The sequence below is a fragment of the Procambarus clarkii genome, chromosome 42, assembly GCF_040958095.1.
Source record: "Procambarus clarkii isolate CNS0578487 chromosome 42, FALCON_Pclarkii_2.0, whole genome shotgun sequence".
Lineage (NCBI taxonomy): Eukaryota > Metazoa > Arthropoda > Malacostraca > Decapoda > Cambaridae > Procambarus > Procambarus clarkii.
Window position 1 is genome coordinate 484,039 of NC_091191.1, and position 27,141 is coordinate 511,179.

The window sequence follows — 27,141 nt, forward strand, 5'->3', positions numbered from 1 at the left end:
CTATAGTGCTGCGAAGTATACGTATCACTCTTTGAACAAAGTTTATGTATTACTGTAAAGTAAGCTTATGTATCACTGTCAAGTGGTTTGATCTTATTCTGGCAATTCAATTGTACTTTTGTTAACACGTTATTGAAGTAAATTATCTCTTAGTAATTATCGTTAGAAGTAAATTATCCTAAGAGTCCCTTAGGAACTCTATACAGAAGAGTCCCTTAGGAACTCTATACAGAAGAGTCCCTTAGGAACTCTATACAGAAGAGTCCCTTAGGAACTCTATACAGAAGAGTCCCTTAGGAACTCTATACAGAAGAGTCCCTTAGGAACTCTATACAGAAGAGTCCCTTAGGAACTCTATACAGAAGAGTCGGCTTACCATATACTACAAGAGTACGAAGACCACCAATTTGTGCACAAAGATCTCTTTTAGATACTAAATGGAACGCATTTAAAGAGTCATTCTGTAGCGCAGTGCATTCAAAATAAATAAAATTAAAAACAGATGAAAAAGAATAAAAAAAACTGATCCACAAGGACAAATCATAAAAAACGGAACGTGAGTATGTTTACTGTCCTCCAGTAGTCTTGAGAGCCGTGATTGGTTAACATTACGACAAGAGAGCAATTTCAAGCCCAGTGATTGGTTGACGTTTCCTTGACGCGGGAAATCAACTTGACAGTAATTGGCTGGCATTACCGAGAGACTGTGATTGGTGGATTTTTGGTGACGAGAGCTGGGATTTATCTGCCCGCGATGTAATAAATGTGAATATATATTTAGACGGCAATATTGAGTTTGAGGCCAACAGAGTGGAACGTTAAAGATAAGGACCAATGAGAGCTGACTTACTGCTACAGGCGCCCCGTGCTGGCGCACACTAGTAGCTCTTGTTGGAGCACACGAGCAGCTCTTTGTTGGAGCACACTAGCAGCTCTTGTTGGAGCACACTAGCAGCTCTTTGTTGGAGCACACTAGCAGCTCTTGTTGGAGCACACTAGCAGCTCTTTGTTGGAGCACACTAGCAGCTCTTGTTGGAGCACACTAGCAGCTCTTTGTTGGAGAACACTAGTAGCTCTTGTTGGAGCACACTAGCAGCTCTTGCTGGAGCACACTAGTAGCTCTTGTTGGAGCACACTAGTAGCTCTTGTTGGAGCACACTAGTAGCTCTTGTTGGAGCACACTAGCAGCTCTTGTTGGAGCACACTAGCAGCTCTTGTTGGAGCACACTAGCAGCTCTTTGTTGGAGCACACTAGCAGCTCTTGTTGGAGCACACTAGCAGCTCTTTGTTGGAGAACACTAGTAGCTCTTGTTGGAGCACACTAGTAACTCTTGTTGGAGCAAACTAGCAGGTCTTTGTTGGATCACACTAGCAGCTCTTGTAGGAGCTACACTAGCAGCTCTTGTTGGAGCTACACTAGCAGCTCTTGTTGGAGCACACTAGCAGCTCTTGTTGGAGCACACTAGCAGCTCTTTGTTGGAGAACACTAGCAGCTCTCGCTGGAGCACACTAGCAGCTCTTGCTGGAGCACACTAGCAGCTCTTGTAGGAGCTACACTAGCAGCTCTTGTTGGAGCTACACTAGCAGCTCTTGTTGGAGCACACTAGCAGCTCTTGTAGGAGCTACACTAGCAGCTCTTGTTGGAGCTACACTAGCAGCTCTTGTTGGAGCACACTAGCAGCTCTTGTTGGAGCACACTAGCAGCTCTTTGTTGGAGCACACTAGCAGCTCTTGCTGGAGCACACTAGCAGCTCTTGTTGGAGCAAACTAGCAGCTCTTTGTTGGAGCACACTAGCAGCTCTTTGTTGGAGCACACTAGCAGCTCTTTGTTGGAGCACACTAGCAGCTCTTTGTTGGAGCACACTAGCAGCTCTTGTTGGAGCACACTAGCAGCACTTGTTGGAGCACACTAGTAGCTCTTGCTGGCGCACACTAGCAGCTCTTGTTGGAGCACACTAGCAGCTCTTTGTTGGAGAACACTAGCAGCTCTTGCTGGAGCACACTAGCAGCTCTTGTTGGAGCACACTAGCAGCTCTTTGTTGGAGCACACTAGCAGCTCTTTGTTGGAGCACACTAGCAGCTCTTTGTTGGAGCACACTAGCAGCTCTTGTTGGAGCACACTAGCAGCTCTTTGTTGGAGCACACTAGCAGCTCTTGTTGGAGCACACTAGCAGCTCTTTGTTGGAGCACACTAGCAGCTCTTTGTTGGAGCACACTAGCAGCTCTTTGTTGGAGCACACTAGCAGCTCTTTGTTGGAGCACACTAGCAGCTCTTTGTTGGAGCACACTAGCAGCTCTTTGTTGGAGCACACTAGCAGCTCTTGTTGGAGCACACTAGTACCTCTTGTTGGAGCACACTAGTACCTCTTGTTGGAGCACACTAGTACCTCTTGTTGGAGCACACTAGTACCTCTTGTTGGAGCACACTAGTACCTCTTGTTGGAGCACACTAGTACCTCTTGTTGGAGCACACTAGCAGCTCTTGTTGGAGCACACTAGCAGCTCTTGTTGGAGCACACTAGTAGCTCTTGTTGGAGCACACTAGTACCTCTTGTTGGAGCACACTAGCAGCTCTTTGTTGGAGAACACTAGTAGCTCTTGTTGGAGCACACTAGTAGCTCTTGTTGGAGCACACTAGCAGCTCTTTGTTGGAGCTACACTAGTAGCTCTTGTTGGAGCACACTAGTAGCTCTTGTTGGAGCTACACTAGTAACTCTTGTTGGAGCTACACTAGTAACTCTTGTTGGAGCACACTAGCAGCTCTTGTTGGAGCACACTAGCAGCTCTTTGTTGGAGCACACTAGCAGCTCTTGTTGGAGCACACTAGCAGCTCTTGTTGGAGCACACTAGCAGCTCTTTGTTGGAGAACACTAGCAGCTCTTGCTGGAGCACACTAGCAGCTCTTTGTTGGAGAACACTAGTAGCTCTTGTTGGAGCACACTAGTACCTCTTGTTGGAGCACACTAGCAGCTCTTGTTGGAGCACACTAGCAGCTCTTTGTTGGAGAACACTAGTAGCTCTTGTTGGAGCACACTAGCAGCTCTTGTTGGAGCACACTAGCAGCTCTTGTTGGAGCACACTAGCAGCTCTTGTTGGAGCACACTAGCAGCTCTTTGTTGGAGAACACTAGTAGCTCTTGTTGGAGCACACTAGCAGCTCTTGTTGGAGCACACTAGCAGCTCTTGTTGGAGCACACTAGCAGCTCTTTGTTGGAGAACAGTAGTAGCTCTTGTTGGAGCACACTAGCAGCTCTTGTTGGAGCACACTAGCAGCTCTTGTTGGAGCACACTAGGAGCTCTTGTTGGAGCACACTAGCAGCTCTTTGTTGGAGAACACTAGTAGCTCTTGTTGGAGCACACTAGCAGCTCTTTGTTGGAGCACACTAGCAGCTCTTGTTGGAGCACACTAGCAGCTCTTGTTGGAGCACACTAGCAGCTCTTGTTGGAGCACACTAGCAGCTCTTTGTTGGAGAACACTAGTAGCTCTTGTTGGAGCACACTAGCAGCTCTTTGTTGGAGCACACTAGCAGCTCTTGTTGGAGCACACTAGCAGCTCTTGTTGGAGCACACTAGCAGCTCTTTGTTGGAGAACACTAGTAGCTCTTGTTGGAGCACACTAGTACCTCTTGTTGGAGCACACTAGCAGCTCTTGTTGGAGCACACTAGCAGCTCTTTGTTGGAGAACACTAGTAGCTCTTGTTGGAGCACACTAGCAGCTCTTGTTGGAGCACACTAGCAGCTCTTGTTGGAGCACACTAGCAGCTCTTTGTTGGAGCACACTAGCAGCTCTTGTTGGAGCACACTAGCAGCTCTTTGTTGGAGCACACTAGCAGCTCTTTGTTGGAGCACACTAGCAGCTCTTTGTTGGAGCACACTAGCAGCTCTTTGTTGGAGCACACTAGCAGCTCTTTGTTGGAGCACACTAGCAGCTCTTGTTGGAGCACACTAGTACCTCTTGTTGGAGCACACTAGTACCTCTTGTTGGAGCACACTAGTACCTCTTGTTGGAGCACACTAGTACCTCTTGTTGGAGCACACTAGTAGCTCTTGTTGGAGCACACTAGTACCTCTTGTTGGAGCACACTAGCAGCTCTTGTTGGAGCACACTAGCAGCTCTTGTTGGAGCACACTAGTAGCTCTTGTTGGAGCACACTAGTACCTCTTGTTGGAGCACACTAGCAGCTCTTTGTTGGAGAACACTAGTAGCTCTTGTTGGAGCACACTAGTAGCTCTTGTTGGAAGCACACTAGCAGCTCTTTGTTGGAGCTACACTAGTAGCTCTTGTTGGAGCACACTAGTAGCTCTTGTTGGAGCTACACTAGTAACTCTTGTTGGAGCTACACTAGTAACTCTTGTTGGAGCACACTAGCAGCTCTTGTTGGAGCACACTAGCAGCTCTTTGTTGGAGCACACTAGCAGCTCTTTGTTGGAGCACACTAGCAGCTCTTGTTGGAGCACACTAGCAGCTCTTGTTGGAGCACACTAGCAGCTCTTTGTTGGAGAACACTAGCAGCTCTTGCTGGAGCACACTAGCAGCTCTTTGTTGGAGAACACTAGTAGCTCTTGTTGGAGCACACTAGTACCTCTTGTTGGAGCACACTAGCAGCTCTTGTTGGAGCACACTAGCAGCTCTTTGTTGGAGAACACTAGTAGCTCTTGTTGGAGCACACTAGCAGCTCTTGTTGGAGCACACTAGCAGCTCTTGTTGGAGCACACTAGCAGCTCTTTGTTGGAGAACACTAGTAGCTCTTGTTGGAGCACACTAGCAGCTCTTGTTGGAGCACACTAGCAGCTCTTGTTGGAGCACACTAGCAGCTCTTGTTGGAGCACACTAGCAGCTCTTTGTTGGAGAACACTAGTAGCTCTTGTTGGAGCACACTAGTACCTCTTGTTGGAGCACACTAGCAGCTCTTGTTGGAGCACACTAGCAGCTCTTGTTGGAGCACACTAGCAGCTCTTTGTTGGAGAACACTAGTAGCTCTTGTTGGAGCACACTAGCAGCTCTTTGTTGGAGCACACTAGCAGCTCTTGTTGGAGCACACTAGCAGCTCTTGTTGGAGCACACTAGCAGCTCTTGTTGGAGCACACTAGCAGCTCTTTGTTGGAGAACACTAGTAGCTCTTGTTGGAGCACACTAGCAGCTCTTTGTTGGAGCACACTAGCAGCTCTTGTTGGAGCACACTAGCAGCTCTTGTTGGAGCACACTAGCAGCTCTTTGTTGGAGAACACTAGTAGCTCTTGTTGGAGCACACTAGTACCTCTTGTTGGAGCACACTAGCAGCTCTTGTTGGAGCACACTAGCAGCTCTTTGTTGGAGAACACTAGTAGCTCTTGTTGGAGCACACTAGCAGCTCTTGTTGGAGCACACTAGCAGCTCTTGTTGGAGCACACTAGCAGCTCTTTGTTGGAGCACACTAGCAGCTCTTTGTTGGAGCACACTAGCAGCTCTTGTTGGAGCACACTAGCAGCTCTTGTTGGAGCACACTAGCAGCTCTTGTTGGAGCACACTAGCAGCTCTTGTTGGAGCACACTAGCAGCTCTTGTTGGAGCACACTAGCAGCTCTTTGTTGGAGAACACTAGTAGCTCTTGTTGGAGCACACTAGCAGCTCTTTGTTGGAGAACACTAGTAGCTCTTGTTGGAGCACACTAGCAGCTCTTGTTGGAGCACACTAGTAGCTCTTTGTTGGAGCACACTAGCAGCTCTTTGTTGGAGCTACACTAGTAGCTCTTGTTGGAGCACACTAGCAGCTCTTGTTGGAGCACACTAGCAGCTCTTGTTGGAGCACACTAGCAGCTCTTGTTGGAGCTACACTAGCAGCTCTTGTTGGAGCACACTAGCAGCTCTTTGTTGGAGCACACTAGCAGCTCTTTGTTGGAGCACACTAGCAGCTCTTGTTGGAGCACACTAGTACCTCTTGTTGGAGCACACTAGCAGCTCTTGTTGGAGCACACTAGTAGCTCTTTGTTGGAGCACACTAGCAGCTCTTTGTTGGAGCTACACTAGTAGCTCTTGTTGGAGCACACTAGCAGCTCTTGTTGGAGCACACTAGCAGCTCTTGTTGGAGCACACTAGCAGCTCTTGTTGGAGCACACTAGCAGCTCTTGTTGGAGCACACTAGCAGCTCTTGTTGGAGCACACTAGCAGCTCTTGTTGGAGCACACTAGCAGCTCTTGTTGGAGCACACTAGCAGCTCTTGTTGGAGCACACTAGCAGCTCTTGTTGGAGCACACTAGTAGCTCTTGTTGGAGCACACTAGCAGCTCTTGTTGGAGCACACTAGCAGCTCTTGTTGGAGCACACTAGCAGCTCTTGTTGGAGCACACTAGCAGCTCTTGTTGGAGCTCACTAGCAGCTCTTGTTGGAGCTCACTAGCAGCTCTTGTTGGAGCACACTAGCAGCTCTTGTTGGAGCTACACTAGTAACTCTTGTTGGAGCTACACTAGTAACTCTTGTTGGAGCACACTAGCAGCTCTTGTTGGAGCACACTAGCAGCTCTTGTTGGGGCACACTAGTAACTCTTGTTGGGGCACACTAGTAACTCTTGTTGGAGCACACTAGCAGCTCTTGTTGGAGCACACTAGCAGCTCTTGTTGGAGCACACTAGCAGCTCTTGTTGGAGCACACTAGCAGCTCTTGTTGGAGCACACTAGCAGCTCTTGTTGGAGCACACTAGCAGCTCTTGTTGGAGCACACTAGCAGCTCTTGTTGGAGCACACTAGCAGCTCTTGTTGGAGCTCACTAGCAGCTCTTGTTGGAGCACACTAGCAGCTCTTGTTGGAGCTACACTAGTAACTCTTGTTGGAGCTACACTAGTAACTCTTGTTGGAGCACACTAGCAGCTCTTGTTGGAGCACACTAGCAGCTCTTGTTGGAGCACACTAGCAGCTCTTGTTGGGGCACACTAGTAACTCTTGTTGGAGCACACTAGCAGCTCTTGTTGGAGCACACTAGTAGCTCTTGTTGGAGCACACTAGTAGCTCTTGTTGGAGCTACACTAGCAGCTCTTGTTGGAGCTACACTAGCAGCTCTTGTTGGAGCACACTAGCAGCTCTTGTTGGAGCACACTAGCAGTTCTGGTTGGAGCTCACTAGCAGGTCTTTGGTGGAGCAAACTAGCAGCTCTTGTTGGAGCACACTAGCAGCTCTTGTTGGAGCACACTAGCAGCTCTTGTTGGAGCACACTAGCAGCTCTTGTTGGAGCACACTAACAGCTCTTGTTGGAGCACACTAGCAGCTCTTGTTGGAGCACACTAGCAGCTCTTGTTGGAGCACACTAGCTGCTCTTGTTGGAGCACACTAGCAGCTCTTGTTGGAGCACACTAGCAGCTATTGTTGGAGCACACTAGTAGCTCTTGTTGGAGCACACTAGCAGCTCTTGTTGGAGCTACACTAGCAGCTCTTGTTGGAGCACACTAGCAGCTCTTGTTGGAGCACACTAGCAGCTCTTGTTGGGGCACACTAGTAACTCTTGTTGGAGCACACTAGCAGCTCTTGTTGGAGCACACTAGTAGCTCTTGTTGGAGCACACTAGTAGCTCTTGTTGGAGCTACACTAGCAGCTCTTGTTGGAGCTACACTAGCAGCTCTTGTTGGAGCACACTAGCAGCTCTTGTTGGAGCACACTAGCAGTTCTGGTTGGAGCTCACTAGCAGGTCTTTGGTGGAGCAAACTAGCAGCTCTTGTTGGAGCACACTAGCAGCTCTTGTTGGAGCACACTAGCAGCTCTTGTTGGAGCACACTAGCAGCTCTTGTTGGAGCACACTAACAGCTCTTGTTGGAGCACACTAGCAGCTCTTGTTGGAGCACACTAGCAGCTCTTGTTGGAGCACACTAGCAGCTCTTGTTGGAGCACACTAGCTGCTCTTGTTGGAGCACACTAGCAGCTCTTGTTGGAGCACACTAGCAGCTCTTGTTGGAGCACACTAGCTGCTCTTGTTGGAGCACACTAGCAGCTCTTGTTGGAGCACACTAGCAGCTCTTGTTGGAGCACACTAGCAGCTCTTGTTGGAGCACACTAGCAGCTCTTGTTGGAGCACACTAGCAGCTCTTGCTGCAGTTATCCTGTGCTTGTTTGTTTTCTCCTCTGTGAAGGGAACTGCATGGATTATCGGGATTTCTCCAGTTAACAGTACTCCTATATTCTTAAGTTAGCTTTGGTTGTCACACTTTGCTTCTTCACTTCCCCTCACCTCTCCCTCTTGCCTTATGTTGACTCGACCTACTGTGACACAGCCCCGCTCTTGTGCCAGGTAAGTCCACTACGGGCTCACCATAGCCCGTGCTACTTGCCCCGCTCCTGTGCCAGGTAAGTTACGGGCTCACCATAGCCCGTGCTACTTGGAACTTTTTGGTCCGAGTAGCTGTATCTAAAACAATAACAATTTCTCCTCTATCACAATCGACTTGATAATGGTTCAGGGCGAAGCGAAATATTGTCGTCTCCTCCTCTTCTGGTGTGTGGTTTGGTCAACAATCCTACTGTGTGCAGGCGATGAGTCACAATAACGTGGCTGAAATATGTTGACCAGACCACACACTAGAAGTTGAAGGGACGACGAACTCGGAACAAAGTTGCAAGTAGCACGGGCTATGGTGAGCCCGTAGTGGACTTGCCTGGCACAGGGGCGGGGCCTTGACTCTGCCCTGGAGACCCTCATAAATACTGCCAAGCAGTTTCGATCCCCCCCCCCCCCCCCCCCGCGATAGCTGCCACATAGTGAGGACTGGCGATATAAATGGCGTGCTCAGCACACAGTATCATCGACTTGAGAATGGTCCAGGACGGACCGAAACGTTGTCGTCCCTTCAACTTCTAGTGTGTGGTCTGGTCAACACAGTATATCCTTTCATGACCAAAGATCATATTCACTCCAAAAGATCTGTCACTTACGGGGCTATTCATGCCCGTGCCACCTCCTCTTGGGCGGCTTAATCTTCATCAATCAATCATGATGCGTCACAATAAGAGTCCGGGATGGACCGGATGGAACATCGTATCTTTCTTTCCGTTTCACATGTCTGGTTCGGTGATTTATTTACCTGTAACCGTCATGAAAGAGAATGAAATGTATTAAAATGGTCGTGAAATGTTCTTAAATGGTCGTGAAATGTTCTTAAATGGTCGTGAAATGTTCTTAAATGGTCGTGAAATGTTCTTAAATGGTCATGAAATCTTCTTAAATGGTCATGAAATGTTCTTTAATGGTCGTGAAATGTTCTTAAATGGTCGTGAAATGTTCTTAAATGGTCGTGAAATGTTCTTAAATGGTCGTGAAATGTTCTTAAATGGTCGTGAAATGTTCTTTAATGGTCGTGAAATGTTCTTAAATGGTCGTGAAATGTTCTTATATGGTCGTGAAATTCTCTTAAATGGTCGTGAAATGTTCTTAGTCGTGAAATTCTCTTAAATGGTCGTGAAATGTTCTTAAATGGTCGTGAAATTCTCTTAAATGGTCGTGAAATGTTCTTAAATGGTCGTGAAATGTTCTTAAATGGTCGTGAAATTCTCTTAAATGGTCGTGAAATGTTCTTAAATGATCGTGAAATAGACAAAAATGCTATAAACGGGTCGTAAAAATAGGCTCAAATTATAAAAAATGGTTGTGAAATAGACTGAAAGGACTTGAAGCTTTAACAATTTTTAAGATTCTTTACATCAAATGGCTTCTGAACCTGCCAAGAATGGCCTGAACCGGCCAGAAACTCCCAATAAAGGACTCTTGGTATGCTCAGAACTAACGCTAATGGCTCTGGCGCACACGCTGAACAGATCTGAAATGCTCATTCAATACGTTACAATGATGGGAAGGGCCATTAAAAACACTGGAATAGCCGGAAAAGTCCATGAAATGCTTTTAATGACCGAAACGATGTTGATATTCTCTCAAATGGTTTTAAGTGCTTGACATGGAGTAAAAAATATAGGTTTGAAGATTTCAGATCTTCATCGATCTGCCAGGCTGATGATCTGGGCTGGAAGGGAACAAGGAGGTAGACGGGGAGACGGTGCGTCAGACAGAACGAAACGCCGGAGGGACGGGAAGGGGGGTAGTGAGAACACAAAGCAAGCCTTCAGGAAAGGCTTCTTTATGGTAGCATTTGGTGTGTGTGACTTGGGCTCTCGAATGCGACCTCCATTAGTTGTATTGGCTCCTCCCCAGCGTCATGTTCAAGTGGAAATGGGATCTAAAGCAAAGCAGCAGAAAGCGGCTGGTGTTGTTCCTCAGCCTCCGTCATAAAGTAAGCCCTCCAATACACGACATCTTCTTCAACACAATTGGACAAGGTAAAATACAAAGGACAGGCAATTCTCTAGTTTGGTATTTCGGTTAATGGTAGACAATGGTCGTATGACTAGAGCTGAGATGGATACCCTGTCGAGGAAGCTGGGTAAGTCTCACTGGTTGGCTGGGACAAAAGCTTGCTTTTGGTAATTGGATGAGAGTGTTTGATGTTAAGTGCTTCAACCTTGTCTAATCTCGTGTTGATTATGTGACAAAATCCGTAGACACAGGCTCCAACGTGGCGAAGTGTACGAGCGTTTGAGGTGGGCATATGGGTCCTTGATGTGGGCACTCCTCATGCACAGCTCAAGCACCCGCACTCCCATGCTTCAGGTGGCGTTGTGGGGGTGATATATGTGGGCGTGCGGGTGATGTAGATGGGCGTACGGCCACTTGAGGTGGGCGTGTGTGGGCGATATGCATAGGCTCGCTGGCGCTAGTGATGAAGTTATGAGGAGAAGGAAGTGACATAATCGATGTCGACAGAGAAGCAGGGCGCGAGAGAAAGTGTGAAAGAAAGGGGAAAAGAAAAGATAAGAGAGATACAAAACCTTGTATGCAAAGCACAAGTACACTCCCATCTTGAGTATGCACCACTCACCTGGATGGCCCGCCTCATCTTGTATCCATCTTCTCAACAAGCCAGATAACCAAGCGAGAAGACTCATCTCTAGTCATGATGACACCTTCTGGCTGGACATTTCAGTACATCAGGAGCTTCAACATCACAGGGATGACGGCGGCTACACTGTTATGTATGAGACTGGCTCAGATTGACCTGTATAGTTCTCAAAAACGTACCTCCGTCAGCGATCATTCATAGGCTAGTATGTATATGTAACTTAATGCGTGATCCCACATGAAGAATCTGGCCTACAACTGTCTCCAGCTTCACCCTGTATCTAGCATGAGGGTAACTCAACATTAAAGTTGATACCAAATGAAAACTAAAGAGGGCCTCATCAAACAGATCAGTTTTTAGGGCCAGTGATGAAGTGATGTAGGATATCAGCGCTTAGCTGGCAGTTTAATTTGGGAATATGAATGACATTCCTAATGAACCATCAAGGTGTGGGCGTTGAAGGACTGCTATAATTACCAGAGAACTTGGTAGCAGTATATCGACTGATACACTGGTATATCTGTATGCTCTTAGCTGTTGCTCTCTCCTGACACGGCTGATGCTGTGATATAAGGCTACTGCTGTTATAACCAATTATACTTTGTTATCTGGTGTGTTTGTGTGTTATTAACATAGCGGCATCACACGTTATAACTTTTCATGGATAATTATCTACACATCTAAAGCGGTCTGTCATGTGAACTGCGAATTTGGTTGGACACAAGCTCGAGTCGTATATGGCTGTATATGTTCATATATATGCGTCAATGCAGTGTCATTAGTGAAGTGCGATAATTGTCATTAATACATGTCACTCTCCAATATGGACATACACAAATGAGGGGCTCGAACCCGTATTCCTGCATGTGCCTCATAAATGAAGTCCAATTATCGACACATATTTTCCTTTCAATTAGAAACTCAAAGGGGAAATGTTGCATTTAATGCAACGCCTCTTTATAAATGCAATACCTGTCTGTGAATGCAATATATGTCTGTGAATGCATTACCTGTCTGTGAATGCATTACCTGTCTGTGAATGCAATATATGTCTGTGAATGCATTACCTGTCTGTGAATGCAATATATGTCTGTGAATGCATTACCTGTCTGTGAATGCAATATATGTCTGTGAATGCATTACCTGTCTGTGAATGCCTTACCTATCTGTGAATGCAACACCTGTCTATGAATGCAACACCTGTCTGTGAATGCAACACCTGTCTGTGAATGCAACACCTGTCTATGAATGCAACACCTGTCTATGAATGCAACACCTGTCTGTGAATGCACCACCTGTCTATGAATGCACCACCTGTCTATGAATGCAACACCTCTCTATGAATGCAACACCTCTCTATGAATGCAACACCTGTCTATGAATGCAACACCTCTCTATGAATGCAACACCTCTCTATGAATGCAACACCTCTCTATGAATGCAACACCTCTCTATGAATGCAACACCTCTCTATGAATGCAACACCTCTCTATGAATGCAACACCTGTTTATAAATGCAATACCTCTCTATGAAAGCAGTGGCATCACTGGCAGTAAGTGCAGTTATAGACTATTGCAAGTAGTTTGACGAGATTGTTACCACAATCAACTTTTAACCCAACAAAAATATTTACCACACTAATGTAGACCAACTTTTCAAACATTCTCAACACAATTCTGAACAAGTAAATATCGATCGAAAACAAACCCCAAATGACCCAATTTATTTTCCATTAGTAGGTAAACCGAACATAATCTGAAACACATTACACAATACTCCGTAAATTATGTATTTAGGTTTAATTAAACTCTGAAGTATAAAGTCCACCGGTACAGACAAATGTCCAGTATTAACAGTATCAGAAGCGTTGGCTGAATTAATTTTTTTTATCAAGAAAATGTACTTGCAAGGACTGATATGATGGAGATACTAAGCCGCGCATGCGCCAGGAAGCTCCACGCTGGAGATACTAAGCCACGCATGCGCCAGGAAGCTCCACGCTGAAGATACTAAGCCACGCATGCGCCAGGAAGCTCCACGCTGGAGATACTAAGCCACGCATGCGCCAGGAAGCTCCACGCTGAAGATACTAAGCCACGCATGCGCCAGGAAGCTCCACGCTGGAGATACTAAGCCACGCATGCGCCAGGAAGCTCCACGCTGGAGATACTAAGCCACACATAGATAGAGAAGCACCTTCCACTGTTGTGGAGGTTGATTTGGAGGGCTTTATCCTGCCAGTGCCTGAAGTCTATGGCATCTCTGGGTCATCTCAAGGGTGTATATCCTCTTCCTTCTCCTACTCTGTTATTTTGTTTATCTACGTCTTCCTCTATTGTTGACGATGTCTGTCCATATTCCCATTGACTACTGATGATCTTTACCATCTTCCCTGCTGCTGTTTCGCTTTATCCATCTACTTTTCATCTGAACAAATCCACAAGGGCCGTGACGAGGATTCGAACCTGCGTCCGGGAGCATCCCAGACGCTGCCTTAATTTACTGAGCTACGACATGGTAAAAGGAGTTGAAACCGAAGTTCTACTGAACTTACTGGATCCTGCAGCCTCTCCGAGGCACAAACCAGGGTTTTACACAACTTTCCCCCATGCACTCGAGCTATGTCAATAGGCCGTTCTCCCTCTTCGCCCTTACTTCATTACACACAGAAATCACAATTACGTGATGCATCAAATGAACAAATCCACAAGGGCCGTGACGAGGATTCGAACCTGCGTCCGAGAGCATCCCAGACGGGAATAATGAAGTAAGGGCGAAGAGGGAGAACGGCCTATTGACATAGTTCGAGTGCATGGGGGAGTTGTGTAAAACCCTGGTTTGTGCCTCGGAGAGGCTGCAGGATCCAGTAAGTTTAGTAGAACTTCGGTTTCAACTCCTTTTACCATGTCGTTGCTCAGTCGATTAAAGCAGCGTCTGGAATGCTCTCGGACGCAGGTTCGAATCCTCGTCACGGCCCTTGTGGATTTGTTCATTTGATGCATCACGTTATTGTGATTTCTGTGTGTACTTTTCATCTGTCCTTGTTTATCCACCTTCTTTATTGCTGGCATTGTTTAGCAATTTTCACTACTACTGAGGTTGCATGGTAGTTGGAATGGCCTTGAAGCGTCAACACCACTTTCCCGCCAGATTTCCACCAGTTTCCCGCCAGATTTCCACCAGTTTCCCGCCAGATTTCCACCAGATTCCTGTTAGTGTACGGCAGTTTTCGGTGAGTTTCGACTCATCGTTATTCCTGGGTACATTTTTTTCATTCGAGCCAGGTATGCTCTCCCAGCCAGCGTTGCTGGTATTTTTTTTTTTCAGAGATGTTCCAAGTGCTCCTAGAGTCTCACGCTTCACGTACACTTCAAGTACATTTTATACACATTTTACGTACGCTTTATATATGTGTGTGTGTGTGTGTGTGCACATGTTCATGCTATAAATATTTTATGTACACTTTATGCACATCTTGTGTGCACTTTACTCACCCTTTATGTACAATTCATAAACACTTTACATGCGCTTTACATACACTTTATGTTCACTTTACTTCCCCAGCCCCCCCCCCCCCCAAGAGTCTTTTCACTTGCCTTGCAATATCTTCCTAATGGTGACATGCGTGGTCGTCTTATCTGATGTTGCAGGTGCGAAGGGACGCCCCGGCGGCGCGGTTTACCGAAAGGTCGTGTAGCACCGCGGGTTTCTTCGTCGTCTCAACACATCCATAAGAAACTTAAGTCGTTATATGAAGCCAAAGTTTGAATTTATCTCTCGGAGTTACGGAAATTGCTTTGTTGGAGACAATCCACAATTTCTCGCCGCTCCTTGATGATGCGGGGCTCCACTGTCCGCTTCAGGTGGAACTTCCAGGACTTCGACGAAGTCCTTCGACTTCGGACAAGACTTCGACGAAGTCCTTCGACTTCGGACAAGACTTCGACGAAGTTCTTCGACTTCGGACAAGACTTCGACTTCAGACAAGACTTCGACGAAGTCCGTCGACTTCGGACAAGACTTCGACGAAGTCCGTTGACTTCGGACAAGACTTCGACGAAGTATCTGATGTTCGTCGTTCTGTTTGGGGGGTGGGGGGGGGGATGTCGCTGGACCTGGTCTCCTGGAAACTGTATTCGAAGCACTTCTTTGGGACCCTCTTGAGATCACCGTGTTCGTCAGAGTACTTGCTTTAAGCGCTTCGTCTCGCCTTGCAACACTTCCAACTACGCGTTGGTGGAGCCGTTGTTACTCTGACCACCTCCACCACAGTGGTGGAAGCGTTGTTACCCTGACCACCTCCACCACAGTAGTGGTGGAGGCGTCACCACCATCTGACATGTGAACAGTGAGGCAGTAAAGGCAGTGTTCACACGAACACGGTACAAGGAATCAACATCAAAGCTCTGCCACTGAATCAGTTTTTTTATTATTACAGGTTAGTTGTTTATGCCGTTCAGCCAATCACAGAAGCGCCCGTTAAAGACCATTACAACACTACCTTATAACTCGTGTATGATATCGTGTATAAAGCCGCGTATAAAGTCGTGTATGAACGTATTGTTGAGGAAGTGAACCTCGCTGGACTAGACAGTTGTGGTAAATGGCTGACCTTGTGAAGGGGAGACGAATTATTTCACACAACTACACTGGTGATTGTAGGTCCCAGGATTAATATTTAGGAGGGCGGATAAGTTAGGATAACGAGGATGAAATAAATAAGGGCCTTCTGCGGGTTCTTATATTTTTACGTTATCTCCGTTATTTTAAGCTATACTTTTCCACTTTCCCCTCTTTTCTTTTTCCCCCCTGATGCTTTTCCCATCGCCTTCCCTCTTGCCTTATATTAACTCGCACACACGTGCTATGTCACACCTTACGGGCTATTCATGCCCGTGCCACTACTTGGGTGACTTAATCTTCATCAACCTGCTTTGTCACTACATGATAAGGGGTCCGCGACGGACCGAAACGTCCTCTCAACCATTTCCTATGTTTGGAACATGATATTTAGGACATTTTTTTTTTTTTTTTTTTTTTTTTTTTTTTTTTTTTTTGAGATATATACAAGAGTTGTTACATTCTTGTACAGCCACTAGTACGCGTAGCGTTTCGGGCAAGTCCTTAATCCTATGGTCCCTGGAATACGATCCCCCGCCGCGAAGAATCGTTTATGATTATGACATGATATATGTACTCGGACCTTCGGTAAGGCTTCGGTCGAGGCCCTCGAGACCTGGCTTCGCTGAGCACGTCTGATGTTGACTTATTAATCTCAGAACACTTGTCTTCAAGAAGTTAGTGATTATCTTGCAGATTGGTCGCTAGAGCGAAGGACACGGATTTCCAGAATAGATTTGATTTTCCATGTTGGCTCCGCGTCAGTAGCTCTAAATTGCCGTCACGTTTAATTATTTGAATTATATTTTAATTGTTCCTTTTATTTATTTCGTAGTTTGAGTACCTGTCAATGTTCTAGATTGAATAGTTGGGAAATATGTGGACAGCAAAGTTCTGACTTGGGTCATGTGTGGACTATGAGGGGGGGGGAGGGGGAAATGTTTAAGATGTATCTTTAGAAGTCAATCCTCGCATTCATTGTCGTTTGCTCATGTCCACACATACACCTGCTGTCTGGCCTCATGTCCACACGTACACTTGCTGTCTGGCCTCATGTCCACACGTACACTTGCTGTCTGGCCTCATGTCCACACGTACACTTGCTGTCTGGCCTCATGTCCACACCTACACCTGCTGTCTGGCCTCATGTCCACACGTACACCTGCTGTCTGGCCTCATGTCCACACCTACACCTGCTGCCTGGCCTCATGTCCACACGTACACTTGCTGTCTGGCCTCATGTCCACACCCACACCTGCTGTCTGGCCTCATGTCCGCACGTACACCTGCTGTCTGGCCTCATGTCCACACGTACACTTGCTGTCTGGCCTCATGTCCACACCTACACCTGCTGTCTGGCCTCATGTCCACACCTACACCTGCTGCCTGGCCTCATGTCCACACCTACACCTGCTGCCTGGCCTCATGACCACACCTACACCTGCTGCCTGGCCTCATGTCCACTCCTACACCTGCTGCCTGGCCTCATGTCCACACCTACACCTGCTGTCTGGCCTCATGTCCACACCTACACCTGCTGCCTGGCCTCATGTCCACACCTACACCTGCTGCCTGGCCTCATGTCCACACTTACACCTGCTGTCTGGCCTCATGTCCACACCCACACCTGCTGTCTGGCCTCATGTCCACACCCACACCTGCTGTCTGGCCTCATGTCCACAACCACACCTGCTGTCTGGCCTCATGTCCACACCTACACCTGCTGCCTGGCCTCATGTCCACACTTACACCTGCTGTCTGGCCTCATGTCCACACCTACACCGGTCGATTTGGACTTTCGCCTAACATCACAAGAAGACTTGTAGACGAAGGGTGAACCAGATGCCTCCAGTTGCGAATCAAGAACAGGTCAGGCTCGACCCAAACACTTTCCTCCGTGCTTACATTGAGCACGTCTAGACGCAAGGTAATGACTTATTGCACATGGAAGGGCCGAGAGAACCAGGAGGGGTGAGAGGACGGGGTGAGGGAATGGTGAATGAACGCCAACCACTTGGAACATTTGGGGATCGAACGCAGACTTGTTAGAACCGAGGCTGTCGCTATACCGATCAATCCAAGTCGATGGGCTATGAGGCGTAAGGGACTTCATGAATAGAAGCATATTGACATATGTCGCATATTATGGTACACCACGATGCGTGCGTGTGCGCGCACGCGCATAAATCTCACTCCCCCCCCCACACACACACACACCCAGATCCTTGCAGCCGAGCGGACAACGCTTTGGGTTCTAATTCTACGGGTTCGGGTTCGATTCCCGGTCGATGTAGAAACAAATGGACAGTTTCTTTCACTTAATTAACCTGTTCACCTAGCAGTAAATAGGTACCTGGGAGTTGCACAAACGTTACAGGCTGCATCACTGGGATGTGTGGGAGAGAGAAATATATAGTGGAAATAGAAGAAAAATAGGTCTTAAGTCAGCACATTAAACAATCAACGGTTAGAAAGGCGGGGTCCAAGAGCTAACAGCTCGGTCTTGCAGCCACAAATAGTAAATACACACTCACACACCTTGGGTGATTCCGTGGATCAACCTCCCCGCGGCCCGGAATCTGCATGGACCTACTACTGACTAGTGGTCTGATCAACCAGGCTGTTCGACGCGCCTGCTAGCAGCCTGACGTATGAATCACAGCCTAGTTGGTCAGATATCCATTGAAGGTATCTATCGCGTTTTGTTTTTGAATACTGTGAAAGGTTAACCAGTTCTGCCCCCTTATGTGTATTTTTGAATACTGTGAAAGGTTAACCAGTTCTGCCCCCTTATGTGTATTTTTGAATACTGTGAAAGGTTAACCAGTTCTGCCCCCTTATGTGTATTTTTGAATACTGTGAAAGGTTAACCAGTTCTGCCCCCTTATGTGTATTTTTGAATACTGTGAAAGGTTAACCAGTTCTGCCCCCTTATGTGTATTTTTGAATACTGTGAAAGGTTAACCAGTTCTGCTCCCTTATGTGTATTTTTGAATACTGTGAAAGGTTAACCAGTTCTGCCCCCTTATGTGTAGAGGGAATGTGTGGAAACGTTTTGGTCCCTTTGATGTTGCTGGATGACTCAAATGTTGACAATAAATAAATTATATGATAAATAAAATTTCCGGGTAAATAAGTAGCTTAGAGGAAAAACAATTAGGCTATAATGAGGTGAGCGCCTCACCAGCCTAGCGTCCCTGGGAACTCTGGTATGGGGCCATATCGCTAATCTGGATTACGGCCTACATTAATGCCACTTAAATTCACACTATCGTGAATAATAATGGACACACACTTGTCAATAATCACTCGGTTAATAAGACACGAGTCAATAAAATAATGTCAAAAAAGTATTGATAATATTAATCAATAATTTATTCAGAATAATCACACCAATCTCACTTAGTCTTTTATATAATCACTTATCAGATTAGATGGCAAAATGCACAAATGTTTATATATATATATATATATATATATATATATATATATATATATATATATATATATATATATATATATATATATATATACACGTGACTTAGTTATGCTTAAGTATCCACTAATGAAACAAAATTTCTGAACGTTTTTGTCGTTTCAACACATTAGAGAAATACAGGAAACACATTAGAGAGGAATTCAAGTAAATACAGCTGTATTTCCTTGGCATATAATTGCCCTGAAGAATAGACCTTCATGCTAAGTTTATTAATCCCAAACAAAACACTTGTATTTATATATTAATCACGTTTATTGATATATTAATGGAACCCACTAATGATGGGTTGAAAATGTTCGAACTCATGTTCGAACATTCGAACTGTTCGAACTGACATTATAGACGTAATAGAATAGTGTAATAGAATAGGGAAACAATATACATATTTATATTTTTACGAAGAACAATTGTTTACATTTTATATCGAAGAAAAGAGCCTAATCAGACCCGCGTGTATTACGTGAATCTTTATAATATATAGAGAAGTATTATACAAAAAAAAATATTACTAGTGTTACAACCTTGGTAATTAATGTGTTTAATTACTGTATGTAATTAATGTTCACTCTAAATGTATGCCATCAATTACATGATTTAATGAGTCACTTTATATCACAGTTTCATTTCAATGGGCTAGGTGAGTCGTCCCATTAAAAGGGTAATTAATCGTCCCTTTAAAAGAGTAGTTAATCGTCCCAACAAAAGGGTAGTTGGGTCGTCCCGAAAATGGGTAGTTGGGTCGTCCCGAAAATGGGTAGTTGGGTCGTCCCAACCAAAGAAAACATGGTTCAGAGGGTGGAAACATCCACCGTCTGGGTGGAACAGTTGCATCGGGGTGTGGAAACCAGATGCAACTGTGCCATCTAAATGTTAAATACATTTGTCAGAGTAAGAGTTGTAAATAAATGGAAGGAGTGAGTTACAGGGGGCTGAGGCGAGGCCAATACACAGTTTAAATGCAAATAAGAAATGTGAGAAGAGAGTTATTGGGCTAAACGTCGACCACCCCACCTGCAGGCTCATATAGGTGACACGCCCACACGCCCACACGCACGCACACACACACACACACACACACACACACACACACACACACACACACACACACACACACACACACACACACACACACGTCAACAAACAGGAGAGAGAAAGACAGCGATGGGCAGACTGCATTTTTTTAGTTTGCAAGAAAACATTGTACAGTGTTCCTCATAATAGACTTTCATCCACTAAACTAGCATGCGGCTGCATCAGGAAAAGTGCTAATTTGAGTGCAGGAGTACCTTCCAGGAGGGAGTCAGAGTGTCACAGTAAGAGAGAGTGATATAGTGGAGAGAGAGAGAGGTAGGTAATGAGTCATTGAGAGGTCGTACAAGGGCCCCCATCGTGTACCTGTTTCACCTAGACGACACAACGGAGGAAGTAGTCTCAATGGTATCACCATTTGCTGACGATGCTAAGCTAATGAGATGGATGAGATCCGAGAAGGACTGCAAGATAAACTCGACAATCTCCAGAGATTGAAATAAGTTTATTGAGGTAAAGATACACGTAAAGGGATGAGGTAGCTCAAGCTATTCTCACCTCGTTCAGTACAACGTGTTCATACATATATAGGCACATATCACAAACAATAAACATATTACCGAACATTCTGAATTCTCCAGAGATGGTCTGTGAAATGGCCATGGTACTTTAAGCCTGACAAATGCATGGATATAATTATAGAAATTGGAGTTAGCCTCAAATGTAGTACAGAGTGAAAGGAAGGCAACTGGGGGGCACCGCTCCTGTGCCAGGTAAGTTACGGGCTCACCATAGCCCGTGCTACTTGGAACTTGTTCCGAGTAGCTGAATCTATAACAACAACAACAACAACAACAGAAGGCATCTGTCTCTTCTCAGAGAAAAAGAGAAGTACTTGGGAGTATGTTGACCAAACCACACACTAGAAAGTGAAGGGACGACAACGTTTTGGTCCGTCCTGGACCATTCTACTTGGGAGTAGAATATAATCTATAGACACATAACAGCAGACTATTGTGGGTGGGAAGTGCTCAGGCGGTAAGCGTCCGGATTGCCGTCTGGAATTTGGCCAAAGGAAACCTTAAGAGCGTTATATTTTATGAGATCCGTTCTTGAGTATGCTGCCCCGGCTTAGTTGAATCCATGAATCCGGGGATGAATTTGGCATCCTTCCAGTAGAAATACAAAAATATGATAAAAGTTTTCAAAATACGCAACGATGACTATTTTTCAGATAAAGCGAATAGGCTATGAAGAAGCACGGAAGAAATTATAGACCTTTCCACACTAGCAGAAAGAAGGATTAAGGCAGATAAAGACGTACAGGATTCCAAGGGTGGTTGTTATAGATTCAACTACTCTGAACAAGTTCCAAGTAGCACGGGCTATGGTGAGCCCGTAGTGGGCTTACCTGGCACAGGAGCGGTGTTGTGTCTATGTCACAATTCACAATTCCAAGGGAATTGACCAGGTAGATAAAGAAACAATGTTTGAAGTGAAGCCATACGGGCTATTCATGCCCGTGCCACCTCTTGGGTGGCTTAATCTTCATCAATCAATCAATCAAGCGAAGCCTTGGATAAGTGTGACATCGGTACTAAAGCAAACAAAACAACTCGAGGATCCAAATCTAGCAAATGTGTAACAGTGAGAGAAATATTTTAAGACATTACATTACCTTTTTATCTTTCTCAAATATAATGGACAATGGCTCGACGTCGGGGAACGGGCAGAGAACCAACGTAGGTCCAAATAACAAATTGTGATAGGCTTAGCTAAATTGATTGATTGATGAAGATTAAGCCACCCAAGATGTGGCACGGGCATGAATAGCCCGTAAGTGGTGGCCCTTTTGAGCCATTACCAGTATCAAGAGCTGATACTGGAGATCTGTGGAGGTTAGCTAAATGTGTTAGGCCTAGGTATTGCACATTATTCTCTATACACCCAGATTTCAAGGAAATTCCAGAGAATTGCAGGCGATGAGTCACAATAACGTGGCTGAAGTATGTTGACCAGACCACACACTAGAAATTGAAGGGACGACGACGTTTCGGTCCGTCCTGGACCATTCTCAAGTCGATTGTCCATAATTCCAGAGAATTATGCCTATCCTCAAGCACTTAAATATCGTGATAGGTGAATAGTAGCTAATGGGTAGATTAGTTTAGGCAAAGTTAGGTTAGGTTGGGTTAGGCTAAGACGTTTAAATAGAAAGATTGTTCATGGCCGATATTAAAATCATTTCAGAAGGAAAGGCCTCAACACACAGCCTGTGCTTGTATACAGCTTATATATTGATCTTTGTGGTGACGCAGTTCCACCTACACGCCTACACTCTTGAAGCTCCCAGTCTCATCCACCCACAGGATCATCCACCCACAAGAAGATCCACCACCACAAGATCCACCACAAGAAGATCCACCACCACAAGATCCTCCACAAGAAGATCCACCACAAGTAGATCCACCACAAGTAGATCCACCACAAGAAGATCCACCACCACAAGATCCTCCACAAGAAGATCCACCACAAGTAGATCCACCACAAGTAGATCCACCACAAGAAGATCCACCACAAGAAGATCCACCACAAGAAGATCCACCACCACAAGATCCACCACAAGTAGATCCACCACAAGTAGATCCACCACAAGTAGATCCACCACAAGAAGATCCACCACCACAAGTAGATCCACCACAAGTAGATCCACCACAAGAAGATCCACCACAAGAAGATCCACCACAAGAAGATCCACCACAAGTAGATCCACCACAAGTAGATCCACCACAAGAAGATCCACCACAAGAAGATCCACCACAAGAAGATCCACCACCACAAGATCCACCACAAGTAGATCCACCACAAGTAGATCCACCACAAGTAGATCCACCACAAGAAGATCCACCACAAGTAGATCCACCACAAGTAGATCCACCACAAGAAGATCCACCACAAGTAGATCCACCACAAGTAGATCCACCACAAGTAGATCCACCACAAGTAGATCCACCACAAGTAGATCCACCACAAGAAGATCCACCACAAGTAGATCCACCACAAGTAGATCCACCACAAGAAGATCCACCACAAGTAGATCCACCACCACAAGATCCACCACAAGTAGATCCACCACAAGAAGATCCTCCACAAGAAGATCCACCACAAGAAGATCCACCACAAGAAGATCCACCACCACAAGATCCACCACAAGTAGATCCACCACAAGTAGATCCACCACAAGAAGATCCACCACAGGTAGATCCACCACAAGAAGATCCACCACAAGTAAATCCACCACAAGTAGATCCACCACAAGAAGATCCACCACAAGTAGATCCACCACAAGTAGATCCACCACAAGTAGATCCACCACAAGAAGATCCACCACAAGAAGATCCACCACCACAAGAAGATCCACCACCACAAGATCCACCACAATTAGATCCTCCACAAGAAGATCCTCCACAAGAAGATCCACCACAAGAAGATCCACCACAAGAAGATCCACCACCACAAGATCCACCACAAGTAGATCCACCACAAGTAGATCCACCACAAGAAGATCCACCACAAGAAGATCCACCACAAGTAGATCCACCACAAGTAGATCCACCACAAGAAGATCCACCACCACAAGATCCACCACAAGAAGATCCACCACAAGAAGATCCACCACAAGTAGATCCACCACAAGAAGATCCACCACAAGAAGATCCACCACAAGAAGATCCACCACAAGAAGATCCACCACCACAAGATCCACCACAAGTAGATCCACCACAAGAAGATCCACCACCACAAGATCCACCACAAGTAGATCCACCACAAGAAGATCCACCACAAGAAGATCCACCACAAGAAGATCCACCACCACAAGATCCACCACAAGTAGATCCACCACAAGAAGATCCACCACAAGAAGATCCACCACCACAAGATCCACCACCACAAGATCCACCACAAGAAGATCCTCCACAAGAAGATCCACCACAAGAAGATCCACCACCACAAGATCCACCACAAGAAGATCCACCACAACAAGATCCACCACAACAAGATCCACCACAACAAGATCCACCACCACAAGATCCACCACAAGAAGATCCTCCACAAGAAGATCCACCACAAGAAGATCCACCACCACAAGATCCACCACCACAAGATCCACCACCACAAGATCCACCACAAGAAGATCCACCACAAGTAGATCCTCCACAAGAAGATCCACCACAAGAAGATCCACCACAAGATCCACCACAAGAAGATCCACCACAAGAAGATCCTCCACAAGAAGATCCACCACCACAAGATCCACCACAAGAAGATCCGCCACCACAAGATCCACCACCACAAGATCCACCACCACAAGATCCACCACCACAAGATCCACCACCACAAGATCCACCACAAGAAGATCCTCCACAAGAAGATCCTCCACAAGAAGATCCACCACAAGAAGATCCACCACAAGATCCACCACAAGAAGATCCACCACAAGAAGATCCTCCACAAGAAGATCCACCACCACAAGATCCACCACAAGAAGATCCACCACCACAAGATCCACCACCACAAGATCCACCACCACAAGATCCACCACCACAAGATCCACCACCACAAGATCCACCACAAGAAGATCCTCCACAAGAAGATCCACCACCACAAGATCCACCACCACAAGATCCACCACCACAAGATCCACCACAAGAAGATCCTCCACAAGTAGATCCACCACCACAAGATCCACCACAAGAAGATCCACCACAAGTAGATCCACCACAAGAAGATCCACCACCACAAGATCCACCACCACAAGATCCACCACAAGAAGATCCACCACCACAAGAAGATCCACCACCACAAGATCCACCACAAGAAGATCCTCAAGAAGATCCACCACAAGAAGATCCACCACAAGAAGATCCACCACAAGTAGATCCACCACAAGAAGATCCACCACCACAAGATCCACCACAAGTAGATCCACCACAAGAAGATCCACCACCACAAGATCCACCACCACAAGATCCACCACAAGAAGATCCTCCACAAGAAGATCCACCACAAGAAGATCCACCACCACAAGATCCACCACCACAAGATCCACCACCACAAGATCCACCACCACAAGATCCACCACCACAAGATCCACCACTACAAGATCCACCACTACAAGATCCACCACCACAAGATCCACCACAAGAAGATCCACCACCACAAGAAGATCCACCACCACAAGAAGATCCACCACAAGAAGATCCACCACCACAAGATCCACCACCACAAGATCCACCACCACAAGATCCACCACTACACGATCCACCACCACAAGATCCACCACAAGAAGATCCACCACCACAAGATCCACCACAAGAAGATCCACCACTACAAGATCCACCACCACAAGATCCACCACAAGAAGATCCACCACCACAAGAAGATCCACCACCACAAGATCCACCACAAGAAGATCCACCACCACAAGAAGATCCACCACAAGATCCACCACAAGAAGATCCACCACCACAAGATCCACCACAAGAAGATCCACCACAAGAAGATCCACCACAAGAAGATCCACCACAACAAGATCCACCACTACAAGATCCACCACCACAAGATCCACCACAAGAAGATCCACCACCACAAGAAGATCCACCACAAGATCCACCACAAGAAGATCCACCACCACAAGATCCACCACAAAAAGATCCTCCACAAGAAGATCCACCACAGGAAGATCCACCACCACAAATCCACCACAAGATCCCCCTAGATAACATACAAAAGTAGCAGTAAACCATGGGACAACAAAAGTACATACAACTACATAGCAGCGAAACTCCTTCCTGAATTCTAAACGATATTGGGCAGTACTCGGTACCCATAAGTCCTCTCCTACTTGCTCTCAAAATGGAAGTGTAACTCCTACGTAAACCTAGCGTAAGTGCCAATATTCCTTGCTCGATAAATAAGATAAAATTGGGGGCTTTGAATTTGACCCTAACTAGAAAAGATTCAGAGCGGATGTGTTGCACAGAAACGCTGTGAGAGGGTTGAAAAGCTATGCCTCCGTCGCTTTTCATTTCTTGTTTATGTCGCGCTCGTCGAGAGGTTCTGAAGGTGAGCTGATCTCGGGTGTTTTTATTCTAGTGAGAGTTTCAATTACGGTTTTATAGCGCAAGGATCATTAGGCCGGGACGTCTGCTCTGTGAGTAGTTAGTCTACGCGATCTGCTCTGTGAGTAGTTAGTCTACGCGATCTGCTCTGTGAGTAGTTAGTCTACGCGATCTGCTCTGTGAGTAGTTAGTCTACGCGATCTGCTCTGTGAGTAGTTAGTCTACGCGATCTGCTCTGTGAGTAGTTAGTCTACGCGATCTGCTCTGTGAGTAGTTAGTCTACGCGATCTGCTCTGTGAGTAGTTAGTCTACGCGATCTGCTCTGTGAGTAGTTTCAAAGAGTGTTCTACCCCCCGGGGGCATTGTGTGAGCCTGCGTGCCTCTCCCTAATAACCCCCCCCCCCTCCATGCTACTATAGCCCCCCTCCCCCCCACTCCAACTATCCTTTTCCGGTCCATCACACAAGGGATACTCATAATCATCCGAGTTGAGGAACTCTTAACCTCCCCCAGGCTCCTCACTGGTCAGCCTTCCACACCACCACCATCACTGCCTCCACCACCATCACTGCCTCTACCACCATCACTGCCTCCACCACTATCACTGTTACTACTACCATTATAATTCCAACACTCTACTCCAGAGGAACACATAAACAGGATAACATCGGCGGCATATGGAAAGTTGTCAAAGAAATAACGGCATGCGGTACAAAAGACTAGAAGACGGGGCATGAAAAGTCCCGTCCTTTCTCACCTTTATCCCTGTAGTCACTGTAGCCTCCTTGTAGTCACTGTAGCCTCCTTGTAGTCACTGTAGCCTCCCCGTAGTCACTGTAGTCTGCTTGTAGTCACTGTAGCCTCCCTGTAGTCACTGTAGCCTCCTTGTAGTCACTGTAGCCTCCCTGTAGTCACTGTAGCCTCCCTGTAGTCACTGTAGTCTCCTTGTAGTCACTGTAGCCCCCTT

At 46.2% G+C, this 27,141-nt stretch overlaps 1 protein-coding gene across 1 annotated transcript; it reads left to right on the forward strand.

Annotated features, from left to right (window-relative positions):
• The first annotated feature begins 14,741 nt into the window (after positions 1-14,741).
• LOC138373325 (uncharacterized) lies at positions 14,742-25,848 on the forward strand. The gene is made up of 2 exons (XM_069339517.1): positions 14,742-14,974; positions 22,371-25,848. Exons 1-2 carry the CDS (start codon positions 14,742-14,744, stop codon positions 25,846-25,848), a joined length of 3,711 nt encoding a protein of 1,236 aa, XP_069195618.1.
• Positions 25,849-27,141: the final 1,293 nt, after the last annotated feature.

Bases quoted from the DNA above. Each gene is read 5' to 3' on its own strand.
- LOC138373325 (XM_069339517.1), top strand. From the start codon at position 14,742: ATGCGGGGCTCCACTGTCCGCTTCAGGTGGAACTTCCAGGACTTCGAC. The intron at 14,975-22,370 runs GTTCGTCGTTCT...GTGGTGACGCAG, and splicing joins ACTTCGACGAAGTATCTGAT to TTCCACCTACACGCCTACAC.